Source organism: Vigna radiata, chromosome 1 (genome assembly GCF_000741045.1).
Source record: "Vigna radiata var. radiata cultivar VC1973A chromosome 1, Vradiata_ver6, whole genome shotgun sequence".
Classification (NCBI taxonomy): domain Eukaryota; kingdom Viridiplantae; phylum Streptophyta; class Magnoliopsida; order Fabales; family Fabaceae; genus Vigna; species Vigna radiata.
This window is the reverse complement of record NC_028351.1, coordinates 5,278,449-5,302,318: the sequence shown is the minus strand read 5'-3', so window position 1 is coordinate 5,302,318 and position 23,870 is coordinate 5,278,449. Positions and strand designations below refer to the sequence as shown.

The 23,870-nt window shown below is 32.8% G+C and overlaps 3 protein-coding genes across 7 annotated transcripts; 2 read left to right on the top strand and 1 right to left on the bottom strand.

The window, feature by feature from the left end:
- Window positions 1-2,428: 2,428 nt before the first annotated feature.
- Window positions 2,429-3,759, bottom strand: LOC106766640. Its single transcript, XM_014651358.2, has 2 exons — window positions 3,510-3,759; window positions 2,429-2,701 (listed from the first exon to the last, which is right to left on the bottom strand). Exons 1-2 carry the CDS (start codon window positions 3,675-3,677, stop codon window positions 2,654-2,656), a joined length of 216 nt encoding a protein of 71 aa, XP_014506844.1. The 5' UTR covers window positions 3,678-3,759; the 3' UTR covers window positions 2,429-2,653.
- Window positions 3,760-4,152: 393 nt separating this feature from the next.
- LOC106769277 (methyl-CpG-binding domain-containing protein 2) lies at window positions 4,153-8,087 on the top strand. 5 transcript variants are annotated; one of them, XM_014654949.2, is made up of 6 exons: window positions 4,153-4,233; window positions 4,339-4,634; window positions 6,091-6,671; window positions 6,839-6,892; window positions 7,033-7,190; window positions 7,480-8,087. In XM_014654949.2, exons 2-6 carry the CDS (start codon window positions 4,584-4,586, stop codon window positions 7,644-7,646), a joined length of 1,011 nt encoding a protein of 336 aa, XP_014510435.1. In that variant the 5' UTR covers window positions 4,153-4,233; window positions 4,339-4,583; the 3' UTR covers window positions 7,647-8,087. The 5 variants fall into 5 exon arrangements, with proteins under 5 accessions (XP_014510435.1, XP_014510354.2, XP_014510668.1 ...); XM_014654868.2 differs by having other exon boundaries at window positions 4,221-4,297; window positions 4,554-4,634; XM_014655182.2 differs by lacking the exon at window positions 4,153-4,233 and having other exon boundaries at window positions 4,245-4,372; window positions 4,554-4,634.
- An 8,829-nt stretch (window positions 8,088-16,916) lies between these two features.
- LOC106770533 (auxin response factor 19) lies at window positions 16,917-23,144 on the top strand. Its single transcript, XM_014656340.2, has 14 exons — window positions 16,917-17,340; window positions 17,485-17,594; window positions 17,659-17,757; window positions 17,829-17,885; window positions 17,970-18,125; window positions 18,220-18,304; window positions 18,395-18,485; window positions 18,618-18,782; window positions 18,969-19,091; window positions 19,398-19,473; window positions 19,604-19,742; window positions 19,829-21,687; window positions 21,822-22,012; window positions 22,482-23,144. The coding sequence occupies exons 1-14, from the start codon at window positions 17,271-17,273 to the stop codon at window positions 22,615-22,617; spliced, it is 3,357 nt and encodes a 1,118-aa protein (XP_014511826.1). The 5' UTR covers window positions 16,917-17,270; the 3' UTR covers window positions 22,618-23,144.
- The last annotated feature ends 726 nt before the right edge of the window (window positions 23,145-23,870 follow it).

Below are 23,870 nucleotides of genomic sequence, written 5' to 3'. Positions count from 1 at the left end.
CACTAATTAACCATTAAAAGATATATTTATATGTTAAGAACCTCGTATACTGAGGAAGGAAGAGTGTCGTTATTATCATAAAGAACGAGGTGGCGTAATTATAGGAAATGATTGGAACTGTTTAATTATATATAACTTAATTACAAATCCATGTGATAGAATCAGAGCAATAATTAGTCATTTACAAATCAAAATGTCTTCATTCAACTTTACGTGATGCCTAATACGACTCTATTAATTATTGATATATAGAAAACTGTTTATAAACCTGAATAATGTCCCTTCTTTAATCCAACTAGTCATTCCTTTTCAATTATTAGGGTTTCAAAATTATTGATGACAATATTGTTATTAAAACCATATAAGTAACTAATTATTAAAATCATGTCAAATAACTAAATTTGATTTTTATTAGAATTATAACTTGTAACTTACATAAAAAAACATGGTTGACAAAAAATAAACGAACAGATTATATTCCTTCGGATAAAACATCAATTACTGCTTTAATTTATCAATAAGTAGGTTTTTTCCCATAGTTAATTTTCCTAAAAGATAATTTATCCTATGGGAATTTGTCATATATATGAGCATCTTTTTATAAACCTTCGGAACCTTTATCTGCGGCAGCACTTAATTAATCATACCAATCTTACTTATTAAATCATTAATATTTATTTATAATCAAATATTTAATATTGCTGAATATTGTTGATCAGTTTCTCAACCTTAAAGTATAAAAATCAAGGAAACTTCTATAAAAAAAATTAATAATATTTATTTATTAAGTACTGCTCAACTGATATGTAAATTTTACTACTAATAACTTTACTTTAAAAAAATACCTTTTTATTGAACTGTTAAATCATAATTTTATATCATGATAATTTCTGTCAAATATTATTAAAATTAATCAAATAACAAAGTGATTGCATCATTAAAATTTTACTTTATTTTAATAAGTATATTTTATATTGATTTTGATTCATATACATGTATCAAATGATTTTAAAATAATTTTTTTTTAATTTAAAATAATATATATATATATATATACACACACACACACTTGAAAATATCATATAATTTACATCTGATTAAAAGCGCTATCATTGGGATCTTCGCATTAAAAAAAGTTTGACAGCAAAATACATCAAAATAAATAAATTATGTAAACAGAATCATAATTTCATAGTAAGAGTTAACATAAATTACCTTAATTGATCAAAATTCAATAAAACAACTAAAATTAAGTCGGGTGTTACTTCATGCACTTATAAATTTTCTTCCTGCACGCCATCAAAGACAGGGTAATAAAGAAATTTGATAGGGTGCAGAAAGTAATATCCTACAAGCGCCAACAAATATTTAGAGTTGGGTCTCAAGCTAACCCAACTTAGTGGCATATTTTTTTATTATTGTAGGTTTTTAGTTAGATATTATTTTCCAAGTATTGAAAGCATAATTTCTAAATTGTCCCTACCTAGATTTCTCTACAAAGCCATAGTTCAAAGATTGAAATTGATTCAAGACTTTTGAAGTATCAATTGAAAGTCTAAACCAGGATCAGAATTCAAATTGGAAGGTATCAAAAATTACTGTCAAGAAAAGAAAATTCGAGATAAGGGGAATACATTGGTGAACTGAAGTTAATATCAACATCTTGGTGAATCTTGGAAGTTATTGAAAAGGTTATCTATCCTGAAGGGCCTACCATTTCCTACTGTTTTTTGAACTTGGCAGAGATCTAAGAAAACTAACCTGGAAAGGAGAACAATTGCGACTGACGAATTACACAAATCCAAAACAAAAAGTGAATGCTACCACACTTTATATGAATGATTTTCCAGAGCCACCAGATTGGTTATGTTACAAGATAAGCGGTCATTGTAAAATTGGGATTTCTTTTCAACTTAAACCAGTTTGCCTTCAATGAAATTTCTTTTCTTTTCTTTGGGAATAAATCTCACTTCTTTAACAAATTACAGAAGGCATTAGTGTCTAACATTAGACTACACTTTTACCCAAAAATAACAAATAAGCATTAAATTAATCAATCAATAAAAAAGCGTCAGAATACAACATTAGACTGCAAATAACTGAATCTCTACTTTCTTTCCCAACTTTGACAGCCAAAAATACACACTCATCACTAAAATTTATGTGCTTTTACAGTTTCATCTTGTGATTTTTTTTTGTTGTTCTTTCAACTAACTTATCGAACTCTGTAGTTTCTGAAAAGGCACCTCTAAGCTATTATCAGAGTGTCAATTTTCATGAAGTCAAATAGAAGAACCATGGCTTGTTTATGCAGATAAAAAATATAGAATCCTAATTCCGGTCAGTTTATCTCACAAATTAACCATATACTCTTACAAAAAGTCTAGTACTATCATATTATTTGATTACCGTCTCATTTGATCATGGATTTGAGGTATGTTCAGGATATTATAAATTGTGAAGCATGGTAACTAGTTAACAGCATAACACAAATTTCAAATGATGACCACCGAACATGGAGAGGTTTAATAGGTTTACCGTACTTAAAGAGGCAAGCCTTTGCCAATTAAGAAGAAAACACATGTCTGTAGCCTCGTATCAAGGTCTAACTTTTATAACCCCCCAATTATTACAAAAACCAACCTCCACACTCTCACATGAACTTCCTGTACGGCCTACCATTATCTTCGTCTTGCATATGCTGTAACAATAACAGTTCAAATTTACACTAAATTATATGGTCAAATGCAAAGAATAGCATTCACAAGTAATGCAAAAAAGCAGATTAAAAAATAAAAATGAAAAGAAATTTAAGAACAAAAGCACGCCATTCATGATCACACCTCCTAATAGTTGAAAGTACATCACAAATGAAAGATCGATTAGAGTCAAACGGATGAAGCCATACCACAACTTCAAGTAAAAACAACATTTTATAACTCAAGTTAGGCAATCTTTGTAAACAGTTCAGCTGCTACCCATGATCCATCTCGATTTTCTCGAGAATTTAAATAATGCAACCAATTAAATTAAGCACACAGAATTAGGATGTTTGATTTGTATTTTAGAAAATATTCTTAGTTCTCAAAATGAAACGAAACAAGATTGGTTAGACAGAAGCGAAAGAGGGTGATTCAAGACACAGAATAGAGTGTGAGATAGAAGGAGAGGTTAAAAACCTGAATATTATCATTTTTTGTTAAAAAATTGAATAGAAATAGACATGAATACAATTTGGATGAAAAATTGATATTTCAGAGGTGAAAACAGGATTACGAGAGAAACCGAGGAAGATGAGTGAAAAGGAAGGTATTGGCAGCTGTTAGTTGTGGTGGAAGCAGTGCGCCTTACAGATAGATGAATTGGAAATTGGTAGGTACATTCTCTTCTGTGTACACACAAGCATACATGGAAAATGGCGAAACCTAACCTAAGCGAAATCGAAATTGAAATTGAAATTGAAAGAGCAACATGTTAAACATGGATAAAATAGGGGAAAGGAGACTCACGAATTCACGGACAATGCCCTTGTAGACAAGGACGGGAATGGCGATGCCGAAGATGCCGACAAGGGCGAGGTTACGGCGAGTCCAACGGAAATTGAATTCCAGATTCTCTCTGGCAGTGCCCCAATCCTCTATGAATTTGTTCTTGTTTGCTTCCATTCCTCCTCCCATCTTCTTCTCTTTTTCTCTCTCTCTCTTTTCTTCTTCTCTTCTTCCTGTCAGATCCAATCCCTCTTTCTCTTTCTCTTTCTCTTTCTCTTCCTCCTTTCCTCCTCCCTTCTCCCTAACTTTCACTCTTTCAATCCATGGGCCTAAGCCCACTCCTTCATTCATCTATCCAAACCATTTCTCATTGCACCCCCATAGATTTTCTTCTGCACTTCCATAAAAGCAAAAATTATCATTTTATCTTCAAAAAATACACTAAGAACATATAAGTTGAAAAAGTTTTTAGCTTTCCAAGTATGCAATCTTGAAATCATTTTTAACTTTTGAGATAGTAGAATTCGTGAATCATTTTTAGATTATGTAATTCAATACATTTTTTTTATTGAAATATATTTTAGATGGTATAATTTATAATATATTTTTAAATTTTACAATTTAAAATTGTTTAAATTGATGGATAATTTTTCCCGAAATGTAGGAAGAAGGGAGGATGAAGACGCTAAAGATATAGTGTGATTTTTAATGCTTATAGCATAACTAATAACTATCCATAATATATGTAAGCAGAGTTAATGCTAACAAGTTATATGTTAGATTTTGAGGAAGAAAAAAGGGAGGAGAGGGTGAGTTTGTTGATTCTGTTTCCTTCTTGCTGTTTCCGCAGGTCAAACTAAACACAACAGACAAGCTCTTCATGTGTACGGTTTTTCTTGTTCCTTCTCCTGGGATCGTGGATTTTATGTGTGGTTGAGAGAATGGTGGAGGAGGACTTCGAATCGGAAGCTTCTTGAATCAACACGTCACAAAATGTTTTTCTTTTTTCTTTTTGTATCATCCTTTCCCCCATCTTTTGATTAACTCTTTCACTTTCGTTCGCAGAGCTTACTGTCGAAACATCGCCATCTTCTTATGTCTCTCACTCCCGACCAACCACCCGACCGCCTCTGTTCTTCCCCTCAGGTGCGCCTTTCAACATTTTCATTATTTTCTCTTTAGTTTCAAATTTCACCTACCTCTGTTTTTTATTCTAGCTGTTTGTTATTTTTTCTTCCCTTCTTGTATGTTGCAAAGAAATACAGAACTCCATTGGTAATTTTTCTGTTTTGATCGCATATGCGTCTTTAAACCTCCCTGGTTTAATTGCAAACACTGGCTCTTCTGTTCATACCTGTGCAAATCTTGTCATTATTAAAACCCCTCCTTCAAGCTCCCTTATTTGTGTTTAGTTGCCTTGGTTACACAACCAAGTCAAATTTTGTTTTTTTAGCTTTTTGGGTTACATGGGATGATACAATAGTCTCTAGTATCTTTCCATAGCTGAGTTTTCAAATACTGGAGTTAAAGGGTTAAACTTTAACCATACTAGATTTTGTTAGTTGTTCTCTCATGCCCATGTTATACCTAGGCTATATGATCTTCATGGAGTTCACTTTTAATTTTGTTAGATGCTTCTTCCTTTACACGTTACACTTTGAGCCATGTATGAATCAAATTTTAAACAAAAACGTTAATACCAAATCCTTTTCTGTTAATCATTGTTTATGAGATTGAAAGGACGTTTTGCACCTCTCTTCAAATTATACCAGCATACTGAAAGAATTAAAATATAAACTCCAAAACAGAACTTGAATTTTGGCTAATCTAGAAATTCTAACGACACATTCTCTCACACACTTTACACTATATGCACTGTTACAGCGCCTCTATTGTGATTTTATCATTGTTCGGTAAGTCAATGTTCTCTGTAGTATATGGCTCCTAGGTCTCATTTTTGGCGCTCTATATCTCTGTGGTCAGAGATGGTATAGTTTATTACATTTTACCTGTAGGCTTACATAAGACTGAGACCTATAACTTTTATTGTTAATTATGGTCACTCTTCACTATGCGAATTTATATCTGCTTAACTATATAACTAGTTTCAAAATAGTGGTAATTCCACACTATCTATCTGCTGTAGCGTTTTGGTGTCAGCCACTACCTGGAACTGATTACTGTGCTATTTAGAAAGAATGTTGAAAAAAGGGTGTCAAGGAATGTATTGCAACCATTAGTTTTTGGTTTTTAATTGTCTAACATTAGCCTAGCCTTTAAATTGTTTTAAATTTGTCTCCCTGTTTGCCATGGCCATATTGGGCTTCCTAACCTCTGTCTTAAACAATTCATCCTCCTTCTAATAGGACCCTGGATGTTGTGCTAATGTAATGAAGGTATACAATATGAAATGCATAACTCTTTAGGGGGATTAATGTAATAGTCTCAATAAATATGATAATGAGAAGTCCCTTCCAGTATGGGATATTTTCAATAACGGTTTTATGCATGATTAAGAATTTCATAAAGTTTAATTCGTAACAACATTAAGGTTATTCTGTTCTGTTATTTGCTTCATTAGTTATTTAAATATATCTTCCAGGAAAATCAGATGCATCGTGCTAAATTTTCCCTTACACCCAAGAGTGAAGTCAAGGACTTGACAGGTTCAAGTTTTCACAGTTACAAGCAAAGCAGTCTTCTGGATCCCATAGACGTTTCTTCATCTTCGGATGATGAAAAGGACCTTCCTAATGAAAATGTGTCTAATCAATTAGTCCTTTACGATCCCATGACAAATGGAAACAATACCATTGAACTTGCACCTGATCCTCACCAGTGTGGACCTCCAATGCAAACAAGAAGACAACCTTCACATTTAGTTCCTAGAATTTTGCCTTCAGTTGGTGCTTTCACTGTTCAATGTGCATCCTACTTTAAATGGAGGTTGATTCCAACAAAGGAAAAATATGAAGAAATCCGTGAACATATTCTTGAACAGCCTTTTGTTTGTCAAAAAGCCCTTGAATGGCGACCAGATGTATCTTGTGACGATCCAGAGGATATTTCTCAGGATGGCAGCAGGATTTGGGCTATTGATAAGCCAAATATTGCGCAGCCTCCGGCTGGATGGGAGCGACTACTAAGGATCAGAGCTGAAGGAAGCTCCAAATTTGCAGATATGTATGCATCCGTTATAGGCCCTTTTACTTTGACTTGTCATTGGAATAGAAACACCCTTGTGCAATGATGCAATACTGGTTCTTTCCATCTATTAAATAATTCTTTGGGTTAGGAAATATGCTTTTATGCAAACTTTAACTTGTTATTGTAATATTTTAACATTTCAGATATTATGTGGCACCATCAGGCAAGAGATTACGCTCAATGGTAGAGATCCAGAAGTATGTTCTTGCTGCTTTTGTTTTACTGTCTTTGCATGTTACCTTGAAAATTACTTTTCCTTTTCTGAATTATTATTATTACTATTGACATTTGCTTCCAATCTTCTTATAACTTTCTCATGGCGCCTCTGTATTTTTAGGTTCTTGACGGAACATCCTGAGTATACAAGAGATGGGGTTAAGCTTTCACAGTTCTCATTTCAAATACCAAGGCCATTACAAGAAAACTATGTGAGGAAGCGTTCCGCTAGACTTCCCTCTTCATATGAAGCGGGTGGACCTGTTGAACATGAGCAAGGTACATACAATTTATAATAAATTATTTGTAGGAATTTAAATGTGAGGTTTTAAACATGATGCACCAAAATTTATATGGATAAAAAATTAAAGCAGAGAAGGTGTAGTTTATATTTCCATTTGTGCACCAAAGCATTCTATTTAATGATTTATATTGTATTCCAATGGATATGAAAGACGTGATCTTCTCTAACGGTTAGAATGCATAAAAAAAACTGTCAATCTAGCAACCCTCTTGTGAATACTGAGGATTTTAGTGCATTGTTATAATGGTTATATCTATGATGCAGTGACTCCTCTGTCATGGTTAGGCCCAGAAGGCCATTCTGATTTGCATGCTGGAAGACTGAGGCTTCCTGCTTCTTTCGTGGGATCCCATGATCTTGACCCTATCGGTATCAGCCCTCCTGCAAAGAGGCAAGCAACTCAGAACTTTTTTCATAAAGAGGACCTATAGTTAGATGCTTGTCTTCTCGGTAGTTAAAACAGAAGGACCCTGATCAAATCTCTAAATATCCTTTTCGATGGAGCATTCAAGGTGTAATATGAGCTTGCCAAATCATGTAAATGACAGTCCAGAGAAGGACCGTTGTCCTAGCGACTCAAGTCTCCTAGAATTAGTAACCATGGAGATATAGATCTTTGCATTCATAGTAAAGTTGTATTTTGTATGTGGAAAGGTGTGGAAGGACTTTTATTTGTACAAAAATGGGTGCCTTCCCTTATAGAATATTTAAGCCTTGACCAACATTCTGATGTGAAAATATGGCGGGTTATTTGTTTGTAATAGGAAGTTGATGGTGTTTGTTCGTTATTTGAGCTTCTTTTATACATTTTTTATTTCACGCCTATGTTTGATTGAGATCTTAAGCAACAAGGGAAAAGTGTTTCTCTTTTATAATGATGATGCACTTGGTGTAGTGAAAAAGGATAGCATCAATAACGATGATAATAATAACATGGGCACATGATGATGATGATAATTTTGAGGACCAGTCATCATACGTACCTTAGGCGAACATGGGTTCTGTAGACTCTAGTGTGTATTGGAAAAAGAAAGGGTATGTCATGATTTTGATGAAGCTTAGAAATGGAAGTCCCTTGGCACATTTGATATTGGGGTGTGTGTTTTAAATTTGAAGGTTTCAGAATTTCTAAAACACGTTTGGATGCATTCAACGCCAAAACAAGCATTCGGAGTTGGTGAGGGTCAGTGAACCAGATGACGAGGGTATCAATATGTCAGCCATGTGTCAAACAACTCCACACTTTTAGAACGCTTTTACTTTTTTGTTGATCTATTCACACTTTAATCTTATCTTAATTAACATATTTGGTTTGTCAATCGATTAAGATGATTGACTAAAATGGTCGATGAGTATTATTAACCATAATGATTTGCTAGACTGATATACCAAGATGTTCAAAAAAACGATTGACTAAGATAATCGACCAAGAGTAATAAGAAGGTATGTATACTCAAAGGATATGTACCATTCAAGTAATTTTTGGCTTTTACTTATATATGATTGCTACTTAACAAATTTAGCATATATGGCTTTACATTGTCATATGAATCTGCCAAATATGTTGTTTGGGGGTAAGGACAATCTAGCAAGGATATTTCTCATGTGCCACACTAATGTTCTGTCTTCCCTTGAATTTCAAGGATGCTTTCCGACATTTGCATCATGTAATGTCACCGGAATTAGAGTTAGAATTAGATATTGTTGGACACACACTACGAAATCACTTATTCCAACATGACTGCAGTTAGTCCTATGTAAATTGGCCAACATGGCACAAAGGCCATCTTTATTTTATTTGACGTCCTTTCCACATTGACATTATACAAATATTTATATATATAACAGAATCACTTATCAGAAATTAAAGAGAATTCTCAACAACTTTACTCTATGAATAAATTGATTTACATATATACATTTAGTGGTTTACATCAACAATTTAATTAGGCCAGTTTTGGAGCATGAGAAGAAAATGGTGTTCAAGAAAGCCCAAAAAATGTTGATGACAGTGGTTTACATTTAGTGGTCACGGATGGCAGATAGGAACTTAGCATATGTTATATAATAAAAGGATGATGATAATTAGATAATATTTTAATACCATATATAAACATTAACATGAATTTAAATGATATATAAATGATGTTAAAATATTGTCAAAAAATATTGTCGACGTATCATTATCTATAAAACCCTATTTTAGGTCACTTTCAGAATCAATTATTGGGAAATTTGGGAGAGTGAAGAGTTGTATCTATGTGGTTGGTTGTGGGATATGATATGATATGATCAATCTCAACAAATTCCATTGTCACACTCTTAACACATACCATGTGCACTCTATTAAATGCCCTTTGGCTCTTATCTCCTCCCACTCATTTCCTTTTTCATAAACACTTTTTTTTCCATTTTACAGCATATTCAGATAATCAAATTCTCTCCATGCTGCGTTTTTATTCACAGATTTGCTCTATCTTCTTTTAATTTTCACTTGTGTTGAAACATTTTAGTTACTTTTTAAGAGAATTGTGGAATAAAGCTTATAATAGAAGGCCTTTTCCCTCACCCAAAAGTTGATTAAGAATAAAGAATGGTATGTAAATGTTGTTATTATTTAATACGATGTTGATGTTTTTGTTGAAAATAAGATGAAGAAAATTGAATGATGAAAAAGTGAAGGTGAGAGTGATAAATTAGAGGAAAAAGAAAATTTGGAAAATGATGGAACCTAAACCTACCTGTCAAACAAATGGGGTCGAATGGACCAAAAAGAATGTCCGGAGAGAATGAACCTCGTCGCCAAATGCAAATGCAAATGTAAATGCACATCTTCAACCCCAAACTACATCAACATCACACCAATTCAAATAATCACTTTAGATTTTAGTGTAAAAAGACTCAAAAAGTTTGTCTTTTAAGATTTTAAGTTCAAATTAATGTTTAATATTTTATGTGAGTTTCAAACATCATGTATTCCTTCGAAGATTAACTTATGAATGATGTTCAAGTAATACAAATTTTAAAAAATACGTAGCACAGCTTATAGGAATAGAATAAGAAGAAGGGCACATGGAACCGTGAAATCAGGAATGTATAATAAATACACACTTTATTCTACCTACACTCTGTTCACATCCATGCACACCCATGAATCAAGTATTTCTTGGTTGTCTTTAACAAAATAATCAAATTAATAATACTAAATCTCTATATTATACAAGTTCTCAACTTGTATAGTATAGTATGATTGATCCATCAACTATAAATTAAACAATTAATCATAATTCAGATCATTTAACATGTCATTAGTAAACTTGATCAATTATTAAACAAAGTAATTGATCATGAATTAGATTAAGTACATTAATTTTAATGTTAATCAATTTAAAAATAAAGTATAGTTACAGATAATTAGATTGAAATTTAATCGATCTTAATTAAAAATCTATTCTCAAAACTTATAAATAGAAGTTTAAAATAAAATAAAAAATAACATATATTTATTATTATATTAATTATTAAATACTGACTTTGTCATTTGTAAACAATTTAGACTAACAAAAACTTACTTTCTAATTAACATTATAACTTTAATTTAGATTATCGATCTGGATTCCATAACCAAAACCTAAATTGTAACGCCCATCTCAGAATTTTTTCAGATGGAGTTCTTATGGGTTAGGCTTCCGAAAAGTAAATGCATTTTGGTGATATGGGTAGCCAAATCAATTCCTTTAAGCTATCCTTCAACTGTATAGTCTCATACCTATAGAGTTTATCGATCCCTCTCATTCCAATATATGTTTGATTCGTCCATGTGTCTCTTCCACTGAAAGCCTGCCAGGAGCCGCTCCTTGTCTGTGCCCTCTGTACAAGCCTCTTGCACCGACGATCACTCCCCACCCTCATCAGTACCGGGTGACACATAAATCATTCTTAATTTTTAACTACAAACATACCAATTTTTTTTAAACGGGAGAATAATAGAATATAATATTGCTGTGTAGAACGGGTTATTAATTGGTGACAAGAGTTGATTCCGAGTTTGACAATAGTCACCAAAAGCTGTCATGTCTTAACAACGTTATATGTATATCGACATGCAAAGGCAAAATGTCTGAGAATTCTACAGACTCGTGAATCACGTTATCTATAAACAAACGTCACAACATCACAAATGAAAATGAGCGATTCAATACTCTTATTTGAACATAAATTAAAATTAATGTTTGAACATGGTTAGTTAAAGAAAGAACAAAGAACAACGTTATATATATGAATCTGGTTCTTGCTCGGTGGGATGCGAATGGAATCAAATGACTCAATCTCATCTCCCATAAACAAAAAATTAACCTAGGACACTTTAATTAACGTGTTTCATTTAATAAATAAAATACATATATTGCAATTTTTGTTTAAAAATTAATAGCATTATGGAGCTAGGTGAGATATTTTGTGACAGACATATACATACTCGGATCTTTAAATGAGTAGTTTATCTAAAGAAGTGATCCTCAAGCTATTTATAGGTTAGTGCACAATTTTTGAGGAAATGTAACTCTATTAATTATAATGATGTTATGTTACATGTAGATTCTGGATGCTTTAAATAAATAATAATACTAATATTTTACAAATTATTTAAAATTTCATAAAAATATAGCCTAGACTATAGGATATTTGCCACTTAGCTTTATTATTATTAGTATTTTATTATCATCATTTCTTTGGGGCTAAGTATAGAGGTGTAACCACATGATAAACATAATAACGACAACACTGTAGAATTTATGCAAATTGTTAACGAATTTTTATGCATTTTTTAGTGAAAAAAAAATGCAAATGTTCGATTTATGTAACATCGTCACAGATATCTTAGAGAATACAAACATATCCACATTCCAGAATGAGAACTGATTCCACATTACAAAAAGATTTATTTTTTATCCATCTAACTTGGATCTTGTGTGAATTCAGTTCTTTAGAATATTTAAGACTATTTTCAAAATTACCATATTATTTTATTTTACTTGAAACCTAATACTATTTAATATTTAAAATATATACAATTTTTATCTTCGGCCAAAGACAATTTTTAGACTGATTGTTAATTGAATTGTCTTTAAATTTCAGATTTTCAATATTTTCAATATTTTCAATAATTGACTTGAATAGTTGTCCTGTGTGTTACATACAACATAAATTATAATTATTCTCATGTGTGGTATGTAATAACAATTAAATATTAAACCATTATTATATGTGGTGTATGTTAGATGAAGATGATGCAATCAAAGATTACTTATTCAAAAATAATTTTTTTATCTCAACAATATAATAAATGATATTTAATTTTGATATGATATTAATGATTTACTCTAAGTTTTGCTGCTCAGAAAAATAAGGAAATGATCAATGAAAACAAGTTTAGTTTCTTTTAAATCATTAGACCTCAATTCCATAATTCCATGTTTATCGTCTTTTGGAGTCATCAATGATTGATTTGTTTGTCCCAAAAAGGTTTCTAAAAATGATATATAAATTCATTTATTGTATACTAAGTTTAGAATTATTAATTACTCTAAACTATTTAAATAACAGTTTTGACACTAATTCTAAAGCAATCTTCTTCACACAATTAATTTAAACTTAAAAAATGTTACACCATAATGAAAAAAATAAATTTTATAATATCCTCTTCTTTTCTTTTTTTCCTTTTCATCACAAAAACCTAAAAAATCTAGATGTGTAATAAATAAATAGTAAATTTAGTTAGATTAAAATAGATCGATCATAATTTCTCTCTATAAATACTAAAATAAATTGAAAAATGTATCTTTAAAAAAAATTTAATAATTTTTTTACAATTATTTATATGTTAGCTTCTGATTGATTTGTTTCAAATTTTTAAATTAATAAAACATTTAATACATAAAATTATTAAAAGTTGTTAAAAAAATTATTAAAATATCATGTTCCAAATAAATTAGATAATGAATTAGTTTTTTATTTAAAATAAATAAAAAAGGCAGAAAACCAAATGTGCAATTCAAACAAAATTAATTATATAAAAAGGAACATGTGTGTTATGAAATGGACGTTACACTAAACTTTCTGTAATAAGTTCTAAGCTTCGGTATGTATGTTTATTGGTAATCTATTTTATTTATTCTAAAACTAGTAGGAAAAAAAACGTCTTCATATGTTTTTAATAAAGTGTTAATAAAGATGTGAGTAATTTATAATATATGTGTGTAACTGTTTTCAATATTTAGATAATTCATTTTTATTAATTTTAAAATATAATTGAAAATAAATTAAGAATATGAAATATGCTCATACAAAATTAAAGAATCTACATTATTATAGTGTCAATTACTCTTATATTGGTTTTAATAGCCTGACTTTAACCTGATTATTATTATTGATTGTGGAGTAATTTCTGACCAATCACAGATTGACACGTAAACAATGTTCAAATGTTGTCAAAAGAATATTGTTTAAATATCATTATCCTTTTAAAAATGCTCGTTGTTATTTTTATTTTATGAAAAGTGTACTGTAGCAATAATAATAATAATAATAATAATAATAATAATAATAATAATAATAATAATAATAATAGTAATAATAAATAATAATAATAATAAATGTGAAACGCACGAAACTCCGCTCAACTCCGTCAAACCAGCCTTAATTTCGGCTGCTTTACGGTGCACGCTCACCGGCCCCCACCTTTTTATTTTTTTAAGTTAATATTGTTTTTTTTTTTTATTTTACCTTTTGAAAATATTTGTGTTCTTGTTTATTTTGTAACTACATTATTCTATCCAAAATAAAATAATCATAATAATCTTTAATTTTCAATTTTATAAGCAACTTTTAATATATTTCATGCATTTAATCACGCTTTTTTTTAATGGAAATCGAATGTTAACTATAGTTTTTAAATTCATCATATTAATTTTTATACACTATTTTTCTCCTATTTTGAAAAGTGATATATATACTAACACATGATAATAAAATTAACATAAATACTTAACCTAAATCTAATAAATTAAAAAAAGTTATTATTAAAGAAATGCATTCAAAAGCAACTAGTAAAGTATAATAATAATACAAATATTAAATAACTTTAAGTACGATGTGTTTACTTATAAAAAAATACTGTGTTCTTTTGGTATTTAATAACACGAGAATGTCCAAAACTCATGCTAACAAGCCATTTAGATAAAATAAACTTCCATTAATCGTCACATTTAATCAATAAATTTTATATTTAAATCAAGAGAAAGTAGGAGAGATAATTTGGAAACAAAATTCAAAGTCACACATATCTCAAGAAAAAAAGTAGCTGTGTTTTGATAATAGGTCTGTTATCTTTTAGGTAAAATGTTCACACATCATTTTCTTAACAATAACATAATCAGACTCCTGCAACGTTAATTAATATTTTTCATGACAATGAAAAATTTATTTACTTTTTTTAAGGTTCTGAAATTGTTTTCAACAGTTGTTTGGATATTGCACCAACTGTTTTGCGAATGACAACAATTGTGAATTTGGTTTTTTTTTTTTTTTTTTTTTGAAATAAAGGATTTTCTTTTGACCAATTTATTGTGTTTTTATTCATATATTTGTCTGCATTCTCTTCTTTTCTGTGTTTTTGGAAGAAATGGAGATTGGAATTGGGAGAAGAGACATTTGAAAGTGGATGGTCAAAGCATTGGGACCTACAACTCAGCTGTGGAGGGAACATGGCCTTTGGAATTGGGACCCTCTCTTCTTTCCATGTTCCAACCCCACTCATCCTCATCAACAACCCACCACAAATAACACATCTTCTTAAATCAATAATGGAAAGGATAATTATATTTTTAACAATATTTTAGTATTATTTACGTGTTAGAACGAGATTGATTCAAAATTATCTACACTATAAAATTAGAATTTGTTCGATAATTATAATAATTATATAAAATTATCTATTTTTTTATCACAAAACTTTGACCTAATTCAGTTTCTCAACTTTGGAAATGTATGAATTTAGTTTTTTAACCAAATTTTGTTAACTTTTTTGAGGTTTCAAACACGTTTTATGATAGCATTTGGATTGTTTATACTGTTTGATACATTTTTGCCTCAATATTAATTAAGAAATAACATCAAATAAACCTAACCAAATTTAGCTAAAATGATTAAATTCATACCATTTTAAAGTTGGAGGACTAAATGAGACCAGAATTTTAAAGATGGACTAAATCTAATTTTCACTAAAACTTAAAGACGAAAAACATATTTAACCTCAAAATTTATAATTTTTAAAATAATCCAAATATTAATAATCATATTTTGCTTTAAATTAATTAATATTAACGTTAATATTGTGATAACTTGACCGTCGACTAATGATAGGATGATTATCCGGTTCATTACCTGGTATGATTCTTATCACTGAAATTAGTGTGGAGTCTATTATTTAGCTATTTAATTATTGCATTTAATATTAGTAATATGTTTTCAAAGAAACTTGAAATTATATAATTATAAACTAAAAATTACTAATTTAAGTACTTTTGTAGGTGTCAATGAAACAGTTGTTCGTTACTTACACCCGGGATTGAAGAAGCAATTTAAAATAGAAATATTTATCGATAGTCTTTATGGTGGTGTTAATGAAGAGAAGGAAGAGATGAGAGAGAAGAAAGAAAGATAGACATAAATATAAATAATGAATAACGAATAATAATTAATAAATAGATGAAGAAATAAATGAAGTGGGTATACAGCAGGCATGTGCAGGTAAACTCATTTGCGACCACTCCAATAATGGAATGTCACATGATCTTCATTTTTCCTACTTCATTTTAAAACCACAATTAATCAAATCCAAATTAGGATTATTCTATTCGTAATCTTAATCATAATTATAATTATTATTAACAACAATAAGTATTTCTATTATGTAATGTAACAACAATTTTAACCGTAGATTATTTATAAATTAGTGTTTATAGGATATTTTAATAACATTTTATCATAATTTATATATTATTTTGTGATTGATTCAAAATTATTTCAAATCGATAATAACAACCATAAATTGATTAATAATAAAATAACATGTAAATGATATTAAACTGTTGTCAAAAAAATATTGTAAAAATATTATTAATATATGATACTAAACTTAAAATATATGAGATTATGAGGTTGATAATAATATCTATTTTTGAGAGAAAAACCTAGATTTCAGATATTGATAGTTGGAGTTTTAGAAGTACCAAGAAGAGGATTTCATATTAATGATGTAACACATACTACTGACTAAGGTTAATTTATTTTCTGAATGGTTACTAAAATTTGATTCATGTTGTTTAAAACATGGAGAAGACATTTCCAAGAGTTTTATTTTATTATTAAAAAGCCAACTATCACATTCTTTTAATAAAAAACGGTTTAGCATGTTTTAATTGATAATTTATTGATAAATTAATGATAATAATTAAGCTAGTTAAAGACATTTGTATTTTTGTGAAATTATTATTTTAAATGAGCTTGTACTGTTGTTATTTATTTTAATGATGGCATTAATGAGTAACGGGTGACATTAATGATAAGGTTAATGAAAAAAAATGTTTATGAAAATAAATGTGAATGGTGGAGAGTGAGTTGTAATTATTAGTATGATGGAAGAGTAAGAAAAGAAAGAGAAGTCAACTGAAGTTAAGAGAAAGAGAAAGAGAAAGAGAGAGAGAGAGACTAATGGGGTTCTCCATAGGTCAGCCATTTGGGATTGCAGAAAACAGAACACAAAGAAAGAGAAAGCAAAGGATAGAGTGTTCGTATGTTTGTGTCTGGGTGTTGTAGGGAAATTTTGGGGGCAACCCAACCAAACTCACCATCTCTTTCTTTCTCTATCTCTCTCTCACACACACACTGATCGCTTTCGCAATCCAACATTCTTTTCCAGCACAACATCACACCCATGAATTGCTATTGCAATTCCTCCTATTGATACATACAAATTCATTCAACAAGGATTCCCGATGAAGACGCATCCTCCGCAGACCGACGGTGGCTCCGCCGCTCCCAATCCCAATCCCAATCCCTCCCAAGGTCGGTCTTTCTTTCTCTCTCTCTCTCTCTCTCTCTCTCTCTCTCTCTCTGTGTCTGTCTATTTCTGCAACAAACGAGACAAACAGAACAACTCTGCTATCTGTTACTTTGATTTCTTTCTGATAACGAAAAGTTTGGTTGCAGAGAGCAGGAGCATAAACCCGGAGCTGTGGCAAGCTTGTGCAGGGCCTTTGGTTAATCTTCCTCCCTCCGCCACACACGTCATCTACTTCCCTCAGGGTCACAGCGAACAGGTACACCTAACCCTCTCTCTGTGTTTTTAGACCTTCGCTGTTTCTAAGTCTTATCTTTCTTCAGGTTGCTGCATCTCTCAAGAAAGATGTTGACGCTCAAATTCCCAACTATCCCAATCTTCCCTCAAAGTTACTCTGTCTCCTTCACAATCTCACTCTGCATGTATGTTCCTCTCTTTCTCTTTCTCTTTCCCTTATCTTTGCTTCCCCCCTCATTAATTTCTCCATTTTCAGGCTGATCCCGAAACAGATGAAGTATACGCTCAGATGACGCTTCAACCGGTCCCTTCTGTAATCGCTTACTGCTTTCGCTTACTCATTCTTTGTATCTCCTCTTCTTTTTCACACTGTCCTAATCATCTCTTCGCATTGCAGTTCGACAAGGATGCTCTGTTAAGATCGGATCTTGCTCTCAAGTCCACCAAGCCACAACCCGACTTCTTCTGTAAACAGCTCACCGCAAGTGATACCAGCACTCACGGAGGTTTCTCAGTGCCCCGTCGTGCCGCCGAGAAGATTTTCCCTCATCTTGTACGTCTCTCTACTCCCCACTTACGTTTTCCAACCTCTCCGTCACCACTTTTTCACCTTTTCTTTCATCTCATTCCATTCCCATTTCCTGTAGGATTACTCTATGCAACCTCCTGCGCAAGAACTCGTCGCCAGGGATTTGCACGACAATGTTTGGACATTCCGCCACATATACCGTGGTATGTATGTCTCACATTCCACTCGCTTATCCTCTCATTTCTGTATCCCCTTTCTCACCTAAATCTTGTTTCATGACGCTCTTTCCCTAGGACAACCAAAACGGCACTTGCTTACTACTGGATGGAGTCTATTTGTCAGCGGAAAGAGGCTTTTTGCCGGAGACTCTGTTTTGTTTATAAGGTCGGGGTTGTAAACTCACGCCTCTTCCACTTTTCAAATTTCTCTACAAATATGTTGAAGCTTTTATACCCTTTAAGCAAACAACTTATCTTTTCACTATGTTTCATCATTTTTAGTGTTTCTGTCTCGCAGAGATGAGAAGCAGCAGCTTCTTTTGGGTATCAGACGAGCTAACAGGCAACCCACCAATATATCTTCGTCAGTACTATCCAGTGATAGTATGCACATTGGAATTCTTGCTGCAGCGGCTCATGCAGCCGCAAACAATAGCCCCTTCACCGTCTTTTATAATCCTAGGTCCTGGATTTTTCACATCCTTTCTTTTCATTTCGCAGTATTTATATCAGTGCATAGTTTCTTTGATTTCCACTTTCCTTACTTGTCTGTCTAATCGGATTTCAAAGGCATAGATTAGCTACTTTGTTTTGAGTCCCATCTTCTCAATTGTAAGGTTTTGAACTTCTGTGCTTCTTTTGCTTGCAGGGCTAGTCCCTCAGAATTTGTTATTCCTTTAGCCAAGTACTACAAGTCGGTGTACAGCCACCAACCGTCACTTGGCATGCGTTTTCGAATGATGTTTGAAACTGAAGACTCGGGAACGAGAAGGTACGTCATTTTAGTTAATTCCATGATAGAAAGCGTTTACAGTAAATGTGTAAATGATTAAATTGAAAGTAATGTCTTCATGAAGTAAGCATCGAAACGTGGGTGGTCAAATATCATGAGATGTAATTAGTCTGTTTTGAATTTAGTTTGTGCTTGAATCACTGTTTATTTATTTATTTCTCAATCCGGATTAATTAGAATTGGCAACTTATGACTGAAGCAGGAGATACTTTGCTGAAAAAAGATATTATACTTGGAAATGGTTGACAATAAAACGTTCAATTAATCAATTCAATGGTATTGCAGGTATATGGGTACAATTACAGGTATCAGTGATCTGGATCCCGTGCGATGGAAAAACTCTCAATGGCGAAATTTGCAGGTACCATTACCAACATCCTTTAACATTTCATGAATCTAATTTTACCAAGGAGATTTATGTTTTCGTACTGTCTTTCTTTTCTTTAATCTGTGTAAGTAATGGTTGTTTAGTTTTACATTTCATTGGTCAGGTTGGTTGGGATGAGTCAACTGCTGGAGAAAAGCGTAGCAGGGTCTCAATCTGGGAAATCGAACCAGTAACTGCTCCATTTTTCCTCTGCCCGCCTCCATTCTTTAGATCCAAGAGGCCAAGACAACCTGGAATGCCGGGTAAATAGTTATACTGAGGAAAATTGAATTTGGTTTGATGATTGGAAATATATAGTTCATTCGGAAACTTATGTTTACCTTTGCAGATGATGACTTATCTGATTTTGATAACATTTTCAAGCGGACAATGCCTTGGCTTGGTGATGATATGTGCATGAAGGATCCCCAAGGTCTCCCTGGCCTGAGCTTAGCTCAATGGATGAACGTGCAGCAACATCCTGCACTGGCTGGCTCGTTGCAGCCAAATTTTGCACCTTCCTTACCGGGATCTATTTTGCAAAATATTCCTGGGGCTGATATATCTCGGCAGCTGGGATTTTCCGCTCCACAAATTTCTCAGTCAAACAATGTAGCCTTCAATACTCACAGACTACTTCAGACTGCTCAACAGCTGGATCAACTTCAGAAGCTACCATCTACATCTAGCACATTAGGAGCAGTCCTGCCACCACAGCAACAGTTGGGTGATATCACTCAACAATCAAGGCAGAACTTGGCAAATCAAACTATACCACAGAGTCAAGTTCAGGCCCAACTCTTGCATCCCCAAAACATTGTCCAAACCAACAATATTCTTCAACAGCAGCAACCATCCATTCAAAACCATCAAATGCATAGAAGCCTCTCTCAGAATCCATCACAGCAGCAGACAATTATAGGTCAGAGTCAACAACAAAATTTGATCCAGTCCCCTATCCCTGATCATGTTCAACAATTACAGATGTCTGACAATCAGATTCAGTTGCACTTGTTACAAAAGCTTCAACAACAAAAACAAACCCACTTGGCACAGCAAACAGTGTTGCAGCAGCCTACTCAGCTTACTCAAATCCAGGATCAGCAGAGACAGATTTTAGATAAAACACATAACCTGCCTAGAGCACTAACATCTGGTCAAGTTCTAGAAATACCTCCTATGCTTCAAAATTCACTGCCTGAGGCTAATTCTATCTCTAATCAGATCACAAAGGCTAATTTCCAGAACAGTATTCAATTCCCTCAGCAGTCCAAGCTTCAACAGCAGCAACCTGGCTTGCTGTCTGAAATGTCTGGTCACATGGGACTTCTTCCTACCCCTACTACAAATAACCAACTTTCTGCTGGTGGCAGTAGTATACTGAATGGAGCAGCTGGGGCAGGGCAATCTGTAATTACGGATGATATTCCTTCTTGCTCCACCTCACCTTCTGCAAATAACTGTGCCAGTGCACTGCCACCATTGATAAATTCTCGATTGCAGAGAAACACAATAGTAGGGGATGACATGGCTCAGTCTGCTTCAACAATCTTGAGTTCAAGTGCGTTAGAAACTATGTCATCAAATGCAAACTTGTTGAAAGATATACAACCGAAGTCTGAAGTTAAACCTTCTCTGAATATTTCCAAAAGTCAGAATCAAGGGCATTTTGGCCTTCAGTCATACTTGAATGGTAGTGCTGTCCATACTGATTGTTTGGACACATCATCTTCTACAACATCAGTTTGCCTTTCTCAGAGTGACGCTCATATGAATCAGAATAATAATCCATTAGCTTACAATCCACATCCTATGTTGTTTAGAGACAATAGTCAAGATGGGGAAGTTCAGGCAGATGCTAGGGGCAATATTCCATATGCCAACAACATTGATAGCCAAATGGGAATGCCACTGAATCCAGATTCCCTTTTAACCAAGGGCACATTGGGGTTGGGGAAGGATTTGTCTAATAACTTCTCTTCAGAAGCCCTGCTTGGTAATTATGAAAATAACAGAGATGCTCAGCAGGAACTTTCATCTTCAATGGTTTCACAGTCATTTGGAGTCCCTGATATGGCCTTCAATTCAATTGATTCCACTATAGATGATAGTAGCTTTTTGAATAGGGGTACATGGGCTCCACCACCAGCACCGCCTCCACCACCTCTGCCACCAGCACAGTTTCAGCGGATGAGGACGTATACCAAGGTTTAATTTTTGTTTTTATGGTTATTTTAATAATACCGTTTCAGCAGATGACGATATATGTCTTGACGATATGCATGTATGCTTTTCAGTTATTCTAAATTACCTTTTTTTTTTTTTTCTTTTGGCCCTTTAAGGTATATAAACGTGGAGCTGTGGGAAGGTCCATAGACATAACGCGGTATTCAGGTTATGAAGAACTTAAACAGGATCTAGCTCGTAGATTTGGAATAGAGGGGCAGCTGGAGGATCGGCAGAGGATAGGTTGGAAACTTGTCTATGTAGATCACGAGAGTGATGTTCTACTGGTGGGAGATGACCCTTGGGAGTAAGTCCAACTGTTTCCCTTTTCTCATTGGTTTGTCTTTTTGCATGTTCATATTCCTGGCTGGCAAGCCATAATGTTCCGTAGCTTTCGTTGACCTTGGTAGCCTATGGACCAGAAAGTTTTCTTCCACAGCTGACGCATTCTCCTCCTTAGTACAATATGACAAATAATGTCCCATTGTTCAAGTTGGTAGGGTTGAAGCGATCCACAACCCATCCCAGCTATCAACTTGTGCTACCAATTTGACCATGACTATCATGACAAGTCAAAGGGATATGAATGTCTAGCAATTTTCAGCCTTTAATATTATGGAAATTAAGAGGAAAGTGAATTGCATTTTTTAGGATGGCTAAAATTTCAGATCCCAAAAGAATTGGACCAATATGTTTAAATTTATAAAAAATTGTAAAACCTTGAATTTTTGTGATGGCAAGATTTGGTATCTTATTGTTTGTGATGGGTATTTCAGGGAGTTCGTGAACTGTGTCCGCTGTATTAAAATACTTTCTCCTCAAGAAGTGCAACAGATGAGCTTGGATGGAGATTTTGGCAATGGCGGCCTTCCAAATCAAGCGTGTAGCAGCTCTGACGGTGGGAATACCTAAATGAGAGTCAAATAATACACTAACAATTCTTGCATAGTGGTAACTTAGATTATTTCTGGAGATACATTATGATCCCAGTTCCCAATGGTAGTTATTTTACCACTGGGAACGTAAGAGTCCTACATAGGTCTTCGAAGCGATCTTTTGCAGTTTGAAGAAGTTCCGGTTCTGTTCTGGACATACAAAATGCCGCTAGTGCTACAAATTCAATTAAGTTATTAAGGCCATAGATAGATGCGTTGTTGTAATACTAAAAAATTATTATTGTTGGCAAATTCTCTGAATGCTTTTGAATGTACAAAGTTGAAGGTTTATTGGCCCTCTAGGAGGAATTGCTTTTGTAAACGCTAGGCAGCTAGATTTTGAGGAAGCTCTCACGATCTTCCATCCTTGCAGGCACTTTAGTTCTTTGCCAAGAGAGACTGTGAAGTAGAGAAACTTCAAATGTTGTAAGGTCAGGTGGATACTGTTGCTTTCTTTGCTTGAAGCGCAAGGACTAAATAAATACTGTAAAGGAGTTCAATCAATTACAATTTTTTAAGTTTTATTTTTAACTAAATAAATAGTGAATTTTGTTTTTCTGAAAATTCTATAATGTGTTTGACCCTACTGTCCTTGGTTTGTCTGAGGGGAGCAGGGGAATTTGGCATTTGCAAATATCATCTTTAGCATTTTAGAAACACAGACAAGACATACATGGCGGTGGGGCTCTCGGTGCAACCTGTGAAGGTGACAAAATCTGGGTCATTCATTCCCCAAAGGGCTGATGCCATCAATCTTTTCACTCATCATCATCAATTGATTTTCCCTTATTTTCTCTATTTTTTCACTTTTTATACAAATTTTAATTATGAAAAATAATTAATTTAATTTAAAACAACTAGTATTGTTATACTTTTAGAAACCATTGTGATACATATTAAGAATTATACTCACAGAAAAATATACTAATGGTTAAAGGAGACATAAATTTATTTTGAATTTTATTTCCAAGATATAAATGATGATGAGTTTCGCGATTTTGAATGCCTCTAATGTTTATAAAATCATTTCAATTAATCATAATAAATTATCATTACTACTATGATTGTCGAAAAGCCAAATTATACTTAGAAAGACAATTTACTGTCCAATGTTCTTTTTTATTTTTCATAATTTTTCTTTCTGCAAACTTTCATGACTTGTTTCATTTTATGGATTTTTCTTTTCTTCAATTTTTTTTCACTTTAACTCACTCATTAAACCTCAATCAT